At 35.3% G+C, this 11624-nt stretch overlaps 1 protein-coding gene across 1 annotated transcript in view; it reads left to right on the top strand.

The window, feature by feature from the left end:
• The first annotated feature begins 43 nt into the window (after positions 1-43).
• PCDH7 (protocadherin 7) overlaps positions 44-11624 on the top strand; it is a 431401-nt gene continuing 419820 nt past the window's right edge. Inside the window, exon 1 of the mRNA XM_011949144.1 lies at positions 44-2091. Within this exon, the coding sequence (XP_011804534.1) occupies positions 73-2091 (2019 nt within the window). The 5' untranslated portion in view covers positions 44-72. The remainder of the gene's footprint in view (positions 2092-11624) is intronic.

Here is an 11624-nt window from a genome sequence, read left to right as displayed (position 1 = left end):
GAGACGTCCGGCTGGCTCAGCGTCCTGCACCGGATCGACCGCGAGGAGGTGAACCAGCTGCGCTTCACGGTCATGGCCCGCGACCGTGGGCAGCCCCCCAAGACCGACAAGGCCACCGTAGTCCTTAACATCAAAGACGAGAATGACAATGTGCCATCCATTGAAATCCGCAAGATTGGGCGCATCCCCCTCAAGGACGGGGTGGCCAATGTGGCCGAGGACGTTCTGGTCGACACCCCCATCGCTCTGGTGCAGGTGTCCGACCGAGACCAAGGCGAGAACGGGGTGGTCACCTGCACCGTGGTGGGCGACGTGCCCTTCCAGCTCAAGCCAGCCAGCGACACCGAGGGCGACCAGAACAAGAAAAAGTACTTTTTGCACACCTCGACCCCTCTGGACTATGAGACCACCCGGGAGTTCAACGTGGTCATCGTGGCGGTGGACTCAGGCAGCCCCAGCCTCTCGAGCAACAACTCCCTGATTGTGAAGGTGGGAGACACGAACGACAACCCGCCTGTGTTCGGCCAGTCGGTGGTGGAGGTTTACTTCCCTGAGAACAACATCCCGGGCGAGAGGGTGGCCACAGTGCTGGCGACAGACGCAGACAGCGGAAAGAACGCTGAGATCGCCTACTCCCTGGACTCCTCTGTGATGGGGATCTTTGCCATCGATCCCGATTCTGGGGACATCCTGGTCAATACGGTGCTGGACCGCGAGCAGACTGACAGGTATGAGTTTAAAGTTAACGCCAGAGACAAAGGCATCCCCGTGCTGCAGGGCAGCACTACGGTGATTGTGCAGGTGGCTGATAAGAATGACAATGACCCTAAGTTTATGCAGGACGTCTTCACCTTTTATGTGAAAGAAAACTTGCAGCCCAACAGCCCTGTGGGGATGGTCACCGTGATGGATGCTGACAAGGGGCGGAATGCAGAGATGAGTCTGTACATAGAGGAGAACAATAACATTTTTTCTATTGAAAATGACACGGGGACCATTTACTCCACAATGTCTTTTGACCGGGAACATCAGACCACATACACTTTCAGAGTCAAGGCTGTGGATGGGGGAGATCCTCCCAGATCTGCCACAGCTACAGTCTCGCTGTTTGTGATGGATGAAAATGACAATGCTCCCACAGTTACCCTTCCCAAAAACATTTCCTACACTTTACTGCCACCTTCGAGTAATGTCAGGACAGTAGTAGCTACAGTGTTGGCAACAGACAGTGACGATGGCATCAATGCAGACCTGAACTACAGCATTGTGGGAGGGAATCCCTTCAAGCTGTTTGAAATTGATCCCACTAGTGGTGTGGTTTCCTTAGTGGGAAAACTCACCCAAAAGCATTATGGCTTGCACAGGTTGGTGGTGCAAGTGAATGACAGTGGGCAGCCTTCCCAGTCCACCACGACTCTGGTGCATGTGTTTGTCAATGAAAGTGTTTCTAATGCAACTGTGATTGACTCCCAGATAGCTAGAAGTTTGCACACCCCACTCACCCAGGATATAGCTGGCGACCCAAGCTATGAAATTAGCAAACAGAGACTCAGTATTGTCATTGGCGTGGTTGCTGGCATTATGACGGTGATTCTAATCATCTTAATTGTAGTGATGGCAAGGTACTGCAGGTCCAAAACTAAAAATGGCTATGAAGCTGGCAAAAAAGATCACGAAGACTTTTTTACACCCCAACAGCATGACAAATCTAAAAAGCCTAAAAAGGACAAGAAAAACAAAAAATCTAAGCAGCCTCTCTACAGCAGCATTGTCACTGTAGAGGCTTCTAAACCAAATGGACAGAGGTATGATAGTGTCAATGAGAAGCTGTCAGATAGCCCAAGCATGGGGCGATACAGATCCGTTAATGGTGGGCCTGGCAGTCCTGACCTGGCAAGGCATTACAAATCTAGTTCCCCATTGCCTACTGTTCAGCTTCATCCCCAGTCACCAACTGCAGGAAAAAAGCACCAGGCTGTACAAGATCTACCACCAGCCAACACATTTGTGGGAGCAGGAGACAACATTTCAATTGGATCAGATCACTGCTCTGAGTACAGCTGTCAAACCAATAACAAGTACAGCAAACAGGTAAGATGTATCCCAAATATATTTAAACATCCCTGGGAGGGTTAATAACCCTGAGACAGATTATCTTCTGTAAGGTTTTGTCTTCTCGTTTTTAAAGTTATTAAAATTTTAACAGTAGGAATTTAATGTTAATTTTTGCACCATTAATTTAGCAAAGGCCATCCGCAAGAGGTGTACCACTGTATTTTGCAAGTTAGAATTAAGGTTCACTGAACTACTGAAGGAAGTATTCAGAGTAGGCAGTGTTTTGTAGTTCTCTTTGCACTTGACATCCCTAATTCATACTACATTTTTTGTTTCCAGAATAAATATGTATGTATTACTTAGATGGTCAGTTTTCACCTGAAATTATTTTTCTTTTGTGGCAACTAAGTGGATAATTGCATCCAGAGAAGAAGTTTCTAAAGTTACTACTGGTGTCTATGCAAATTGGATACCATAAAAGTTTTAGCTATGTTATTTACAATGTAGGATTTTACAGATAAATAGATGCTGAATCATGCAGACGTAGTACTAAGTCTGAGATATTGAAATACTGACTACTTTGATGAAAATGCTGGTTTAAAATATTTACTGATATGCAAATGTCATGCAAAACACCACTTCCAATCTTTTATATCTATAATAATTGATACCTATAACAATTAGTATTCGATAATGATATGCAGTCACCATTTGCATACTTCCTGTTTGGTATTGAAAGTTTGCAAACAAAAATACATTGCATGAGCCATTTATTATTTAAGCCAAGTAATGAAAGTATTCATGATTGATGTACTGTCTGCAAGACTCTTTTGGCATGCATTATGATATATTGAGAATGTAAAGATTATGTGGAATATTTGACATAATTGTTTCTCAGTGAAATGTAGAAACAGTAAAAAATACATATATTGTGAGGTGGAACTTAAGCAAAACTGAAATTTATTTTTGAAAGTTTTCCTTGTGTGATATACAATCCTCAGAAAGTTTACTTTGTATACCCACCAAAGTTTGCCACACATAAATAAGATCTTTTGGAAAGGGCTGTGTCTCATGGTACAGCAACCTCAGCTAATAAAACATTACATATTTCTTACTGTCAGAACCCATCTCAAGAAACACAGTTATGACTGTCAATCTAATTTCTATTAAATATGCTTTGCATGTGGAATGTGGAATCTGAGAAGAACTGAGGCAAAGGAAAAAGTTATTTTAAAGCCTCATTGAAGATGTTATAGAAAGAGATATTAATTCTTTATTGCTTTCATGACTGCTGAAATTAGTTTTTGAAATAAATATTTTCTATGTATAGTACTTTACCGTAGCTATTCAGATAAGGAGGAACAGTCTGAATATGCTTTTATATCTAATAACAAATGCAATCCGAGAAAACACCAGTTGGAACTACATTTGCATTAAATGGCTTTTGAAAATATGTCCTTTGGTGTATATGAATTTGAATTATTTATTTATTTTAAACCAACATTTAACATAGTGGAGTGTTTATATCTGTTGTATTATTGTGTTACATGGAGTTAGAAGCTGATTTTTGTACTGTTTTGGTGCTTTTATCAGTTTTGTAAACAAGGAAGATTCTAGCTAAAATGGTAGCACTTTTTACAGATTACTTATAAACACCCCAAAATAAATTGAGATTTGTAGACATTTCTCTAGAAAATAGTAACACGTAATGCAAAGGAGTGTGAAGAGCTCTGTCTGCAGAATATTTACATCTCGGTTCTTATCCTAATGGTACTTCTGTCCTGTGGCTGGATAGCATTTGCATTCTGAATTGTGTAATCTTATGCTTTTGAGCGGACATATCAAGTGACACTTTTACCGATATTTTATGCAAACAGTTCATATGTTCTGTGCTGTCACTTAAGCTTCATTTGGCTCATCAGATGAGGTTAGCTCTATGTTCTTGAATATTTAAAACAGCTAATATCAAGACTGTTGGCATCCTGTTTGAAAGGCAAAGTGATATGCTTATAAATAAACTAATATATGGTGTTAGCCTCTTAACTGAGTAAAGCAGTCCATATTCCAAAAGAGAAAACCCTCAAAGCAATTGGAATGAATCACACAGTTTGCCAAAAGTGACTTTGGAAAACTTTTCTGTCATTAGGTATTCAAAAGAAGTATACACTTTTAATCACAAGTAAATAGCTGACCTAAAATGAAATAAAGGCAAATGAAACACATTCCCCTTAATGTAATTAGTAATAGTAATGGATATGCTTCATCTTCTCAATATTACTGTCAGGAGACAAGGGATCCATTTACAAAGTTACATTCCGTTTTGACATCTGACATAAATAGAATGCTTTTTGTTCTGCTTTTTGTTTATGCCATAAGTAGATAATTTCCTATTTTTATTTTTTAAAATATATGCACTTTAATTTTTACGGAACTGCCAAAATATATTTTCTTTGATTAAACCTGATTTAATCAAAGAAAAAAAAAAGAATACAGGTTTTCGCGGTAATTTCCTTCTTTTGATAAATGGATTTATCTAAGGTAAAATTAGACCGTTGTATTCTTTCAATTCCATATAGCAGGGTCTAATTTAAAAATTGAGATTTCATTTTACATAAAGCCTTCATTTTATTTATAGTTTTCCTGAATTGCCTTATTGCAGTTCTTTATTTGTGAAAAAATTCAAGTGATGTTTCTTAAGAATGTTATCTTTATGAAAATTAGACATTTTAAAGTGTTGTACCTAAGTCCTGTTGTTTTCATTATAATAGGTTAAACAGCTTTGTAGAAATGGAAGTTTGAAAATAATACTCTCCCTTAACCTCTTACTTTTTGTTTTGTTTACACAGACTTGAGAGGCATTCAAATCAAGCTTCTATAGTTACTCTTTGGCAGACTCTAGGAGATGTGTGTGGTAGAGTTGCTGGAATTATTTCCAAAATTCACACTTTAGAAAAACACCCTGATGATGTAGCCCAAGCTTTCATAGTTCATACCTTTGCATTTCAAACAAAAGCCTTTGCTCTCAACTAAATAATGTGTTTAGTTGAGCAAAATGTGGATCATTGACAGCATTACTGAGATTAAGTATCCACTTTTCTGTTTCATTCTTCCTTGGTAAACCTAGTCTTGGTGGTTGTTAAACTTTTGTGAACTAGAAGTACAAATGTGCTTTTCATTCATAACATAAAGGCAAATGCGTTCTATTTTTCTGTTTAAGTCTTAGGTATTTTACTATGTGCTAAGCATTTTTCAGTTTTCTTTTAAAATAATGTAATCCCCCCAAAGAGTAATAGTATGAAAAGTACAGTTACTATTTTGCTTATTATTCTCGAATTCTATTGAGCTTATGCTTGATATGCTGTTATTTAGATAATGCACTTACAAGTAAAAATTTTATTGTATTTAGTAAATGGAAAGTAAGGTAATTTATTTTTGGCAAGAACTTAGCTTGAATAAACATCCATTTTAAAATCCATTTGCAGCTGATCCTGAAATACAAATAATTTACATTAACTTCAGTGACAGTTTCACAGTTTGTCTTCATAATGTTCTCTTTAATGATCAAATTATGTTCAATATATTCATTGTATACTTAGTGAAAAAATATGGGAGAACTTATCTTTATAATTGCTTCAATTTTGGAAGCAAATGGTTGACTTGCTAAGCAATAAGAAAACTAAATATCAATTCATTTACGTTTTTGTGTGTGGGTGTGTGTGTATGTGTATATATATACATATATATATATAGAGAGAGAGAGTATATATATATTCTTTAGTGGAAATGCATCTACACAGTGATGCCAACCATAGCTTCCAGTGCTTATTCTGTAAGCATAATTTTGTGTTTCTCTTGTCTATAACCAAGGATGTTTTCATAAGGCACAATGAATCTGCATATGGTGAAATTTCTGTTACATTTGGCCTGATACCATAAGCAAAAGACTAATAGCTGATGGAAGTTAGGCTGTGTCTTTACTCATCTAGTAAAGCAACATTATCTGGATCTCTGGATGTCTATGAAATAAGGAAAATGTCATCCATTGATTTGATCAGCGATGAATTTGCCAATTTCTATGGAAGTCCTCATGATTATTTGAACCTTATCCAAAACTTATCCTAAACCAATTAATGACTTAGCTTTAAGAACACAAAATCAGTTTAAATACTTTAATAAATCACCTAGTACAATAAATAGAGCAAAATCATTTTTTCTTATCTATCTTTGAGTAATTACATATCTCATATGTGGAAAAGCATGAACAAGGTTTATATCACAAACTGTACACACAGAGACATATACACACATATTCGTGCATACCATTTATAGCTGTATTAGTCTTATTTAGTCATGATGTTTATAGATTAACATGTGAAAATATTTGAACTTAAACATACACAATGTTGAAATAAAATATACTATAATCAACATTTTAATGACTGTACCTAAAATCACTAACATCATCACATTTTAGAATTACGAGGTGTTAAACAGTCCCCTCATTTTAATAGAAGAGGAGACTGAGGCCCAGCATGAAACAGTGACTTGACTGGGATTACAAAATTATTGGGGATATAATGTGGACTAGAGTCCAAGTTATGGAATGTAGTGTCCAGTATTCTTGTTTATCTGATCATATCACCTTTGGGGGGAAAAAACTGAATTTCTGTAACTTTCTCTGTATTTCAATTGCAGTAGAAATCTGTTGAAATTTACTTACTTATTTATGACTATATATTTGGCTATGAAGATTGACATCTTTACAATAGACTATAATTCTGCTTTAGGCTCCAGTTCTTCTGTGTAAAATTATCTAGGAAAATATAATTCAAAATTTACAGAATTTTAAAAGAAGTTAATAATTCTTTTCCCTCATGTAAGATTGTAATTGATAACATAGAGTAAAGCATCTTAACATGGTTAAGAACGCATATTCTGTTGACAGAATTTTTAATATTAGCACAACAGTGATAACAGACATAAGTTCCTTCCTAGCATTTAGTATATTTCAATAAAAATTCACTTAAATAGAAAAGAATTAAAACATTCCACACATTATGTATGAAACATTTTATGCATTCTAATTGTGATAATCTTTTACCTTTTCCATCAATACTGATAATTACTTTTGGCTTCTGGGCTTGTTCGCATTTTATCAACTTCGCACATACATTTTCTTCTGGTAGCATCCTTAACACACAGTCATGCACGAATGTTTTCTCTTAATTTGTTTTCTAGCAAGTTTTTAGAAGAATAATCCATTTTGTTAGTTTTCAGTTGGATTGCTTCCTTAGTAGGCAGTTAGCCAATCTAGTGTACTAGATTCTAAATTTGCACAGTGACAAAATATAAATTATTGAATCTATTAATTTTAAACATAAAATCTGAACTATTTTTAAAACTAAATATCATGTGACAAAGACATTACTTCATCATAGCAATCTACTCCATTAGACATTTTAACATCTTTTCTTTCCTGGGAGGGTGTGATGATGGAGGTTACGTAGGAGATTTAGTATAATATAACGAATTTTGTTTAAAATAGTTATGTATAAGGAGTATATAACCGATTTCTAGACTATGGTAAGGTTTCCCATTCATTTATTTACTATGACTCTAAAGAAATAGTAAGAGCTGTTCCCATACATCTAGAGTAAGCTTTGCTTTTCTTATTTTTAAAAAAATCCTTAGAATCTTTTCTAAAGCAGTGACTCTTTTGCGGTACATTACACAGTGCTTTATTTAGCATTAGTGTTGTGGGAAAAATCACATTCTAAGAAGAATTTAGCTGAAACCACTAAAACTAATCTTAATTATCACTTCTGGTGAATTAATGTTTTAAAGGCAGAATAAAGGTTTATTTTCAGGAATGTAGTGATGTTTGTATTGAACTCTAATGCTGTGTACAAACAAAAAGCTATTAAAACTCCCAAATAGGATTCCTCTGACAAGTTAACTTCCCCCACCCCCAATCGTATTTATTATTTACAAACACAAAATTGGCATTAAAGTTTTTCTCTGCTCCTAAATCTCTACTATAGCTTTCCAATTGGGCATAAGACATTGGGGAAAATTTTTTTATCGATTTTTTTTTTACCTGCATAAATCTTTATTTTCCTTCTTTCAGATGCGTCTACATCCATACATTACTGTGTTTGGCTGAATTCCACTCTAATATGATGCTCCATTATGCACCATACTGTGATGACCTTTCTACTCCGAAACCTGCTGGAGCCTGCCCTTGGCCGTGGGGTGTCAGCCAATCACTGCTTGTTCCACTTGTTGTACATTTTATGTTTGAGTCTTTTTCTTTCTCATATGCGGAAAAATAGCATGAAAATAAAATAAATGTATGAAATAGTATTAATGCAGGAATGTGCTACTAATGGATGTCTGAGTCACCAGGAATTCCATTCTTAAAGAGGCGGTTAGTACCTATTAGACTTAATAGTGACGTCTTAAAAAAATCCAAAAACATATTGCAACAATAAGTTTGAGACTTTGTGTGAACAAAGGGAAATTCACTGTCTTATGCCTTTGTCTTTAATACATTAAATACTGATTTTGAATAAAAATCTAAATTGATCAATATTTTTATGTGCCATATAATCACAGACCAGTCAGATAACTCTGTTAGGGTGAAGGATAATACCTTTTGCTCATTCTGTGCATGTATTTTTAAATGCTGTTTTGTGTGTTTGTGTGTTTCCATATGTGTGTGTATATATATATATATGTATATATGCTAGAACTTTGAGCAATATTTATAAAATATTATCTGTAAAGCAAGTTTGAGAAACTAATTTTTTATATTTATAATGGGCATGGATTGACTTTTTTCTTAATTTTGAAATAGACCAAAATATTTATATCATTTTTGAATTTATTTTTTAATTCCTTAAGAAAATTTAGAACTTTTCCATTTGATTTGCTAAAGTCACTGTAGTCACATTCGGAAGGAATATGTGGCTTTCTCTTCTTTATGGACTATATTCATCAGAAGTCCATATTTATTAAACATCTTGTTTGATGTCAGATAACATAAACTCAGGCAGCTTCAAAGAGTTCAATATGTTGCATATTGTTGAGAGAGTAAGTGACTGAATTTTAGTTGTATAAGCAATATTATAGGTAGGTCAGAGAGTCCTCTGCATGGCCTCTCTATCTCTTTATGTTTATATGTTTATGTCTTTATTTGTTATGTCGTATGTGTTTATGAGCCTAGAAAATAAGTGTTCCATATGTAACATTTAATAATTTTATAATACATACTATGCTGACTGCCCTCTTAGAATTTTCCATAAATTTTGGAAGTAAGAATGCCAAATTCTCAAGATCTTTTGGTGAATCACTCTCAATATAAGAGCTGTTTAATACAAATAAATAAATAAATATTGGAAGGACATTGGAAGTGATAGGAAATGCACTATAACCCCTGTGAATCTCTAATGTATACCTGAGGATTTTTATTTCATAAGCTGTGTATTTAATCTCGCAAAAGGGGAATTTTCAGAAACATCATTGCAAATACAGTAAGATTTCTGTATAAAACTTAATTATCCTTAACCTCCCATTTTGTTTTGGATACAAGGACTAGTGTGAAAGGAACCTGTACCAATGTCTGCTTCTTGAAAATGCTTGTTTTCCTCATTCCAGGTAGTAAACGTCACTAGACATACTTCAAATGTAAATCCTGTAACAAGTCACATCAACTGAAAAACAAATTGCAGAAAAAACAAAGTCTAGAATTTTGGGTTAATTTAATGTGCAATCACATAGAAGTGATATTTATGAATACCTTCACAAAGAAGAACATTGTAGGTTAGCATTTTCTAAATAGGTTGCAACACACTCTTGAAGTATGAATCAATTTATTGAGTCTCTACCACAATTGGAAAAGTACAAAATAAAATAGAAAAATACAGAGTACGTCACCCATAGTAACAGTAAATATTGTCTTGTGCAATTTTTGTTTCAGTTGTGTTTGTGTGGAGGTGTGTGTTTCTGTTCTTGGTTGTTACGTTAAAAATCTGTCTTACTGTGGAAGCAGTCGAAAATGTTTGAGAACCAGCACTCTAGACTGGGGTAGGAAGTTATGGCTATTTACTGTTATGATTGGAAAAACATAGTAAATCAAAGCAGGAAAAAAAAAATGCTAACACTCCCAAGGATTTTAGTGTACTATTAAGCTGAATCAGAATGATCAACAGCATGCTGATTACAGCAACATTTATCAACAGCAGAAAGATTTGGAGAAGTCTGTTATCATTCCTCTACTATTCTTGTGATTAAGAAAAAATCTTTGAACACATGCCATTGTTTTATTAAACAGATACAGACTCCCAGTCCCCCTTCCCAGTCCCTTAACACACCCAGCGCCTCCCCAATTACCCCTCACCCAGTTGTTGCTATCAAACTCAGGTCTCTAGGTCAGTAAATCTCTTTTGTAATTACTGGAATGTACCATTTACGGAGGTGCCTGTGGACAGTGGACAGATGAAGACAGAGCAAACCACATATTATCCTATATATTTTAGCATGTGGATATTTTATTTTAAACTAGAAGACAATAGTTAATTCTCCATTTCAAAATCTGAGAAGGAATATGAGATGCTAGAGACTGGTCTGTTTTAGAGTAGTTCATCCTTTGGGTAACGTTTCCTTGATCTATCAGTACTGGTCCTGGTACTAAAAGAACAATAAGATAGAGTCTTTGGCCTCAGGGAATTAATGTATTATGAAGATGATAACAGGGCAGAAAAAGAATAGTTTATTTTATTTAGAAATTTTATTTTTTTAAGAGACAAATGTCTCATTATGTTGCCCAGGTTGGATTCGATCCCCTGGCCTCAGGGGATCCTTCTGCCTCAGCCTCTGAGTAGCTGGGAGTACAGGTGTCCACCACGACAGCGGGCAGAAAAATAAGAGTTTATATTTGTATCATGCCTCTTATGTTTCAAAACATTGAATGCGTGTTTGCTTACTTGTACCTCAGAACAAGCTATGAGGAAGACCACCAGTATTCTGAGGTGAGGGTACTGAAATAATGGACAGCTTTTTCAAGACTCTGATGGAACTAGCCAGCTTAATAACCTTATAATGTCTATGAAAAAATATTCAGTCATAATTCAAGAGTACCGAAAACATTTGAGGGAAGTTTTGAAATGTATGTTTTGGAATATAGAAGAATTCCTTAAAACAGGTCCAGTTTTTCAAACTTTTTGAGTCACGAACTGCACTTCATACTACAAAAAAAACAAAACAAACAAACAAAAAAACACTTGCTGGTATAATTTGGGATCCAATTTTCGACTAGGCTTATAAACTACAGCCACATATGTGATTAAAAAACAAAACCCTCAAGAATTAGGCAAATCACTTTATAACTCTAACTTTATTTTTTAGGTTATCTTAAAAGAAAACCTACCAAAGTCTTTTGGGAGCAATTCCACAGTGGGAAACATCTCTCTGGGAATAATTTTCTATCTGCAACTTTGCAAAACACTTTTCTTTGATGTGCCTGATTTTTTTAATCCATTCGTTTTCTAGAAAATGTATTAACCTTCTGT

This window comes from Colobus angolensis, unplaced genomic scaffold (genome assembly GCF_000951035.1).
Source record: "Colobus angolensis palliatus isolate OR3802 unplaced genomic scaffold, Cang.pa_1.0 Scaffold29, whole genome shotgun sequence".
Lineage (NCBI taxonomy): Eukaryota > Metazoa > Chordata > Mammalia > Primates > Cercopithecidae > Colobus > Colobus angolensis.
This window is presented reverse-complemented; position numbering and strand designations above follow the sequence as displayed.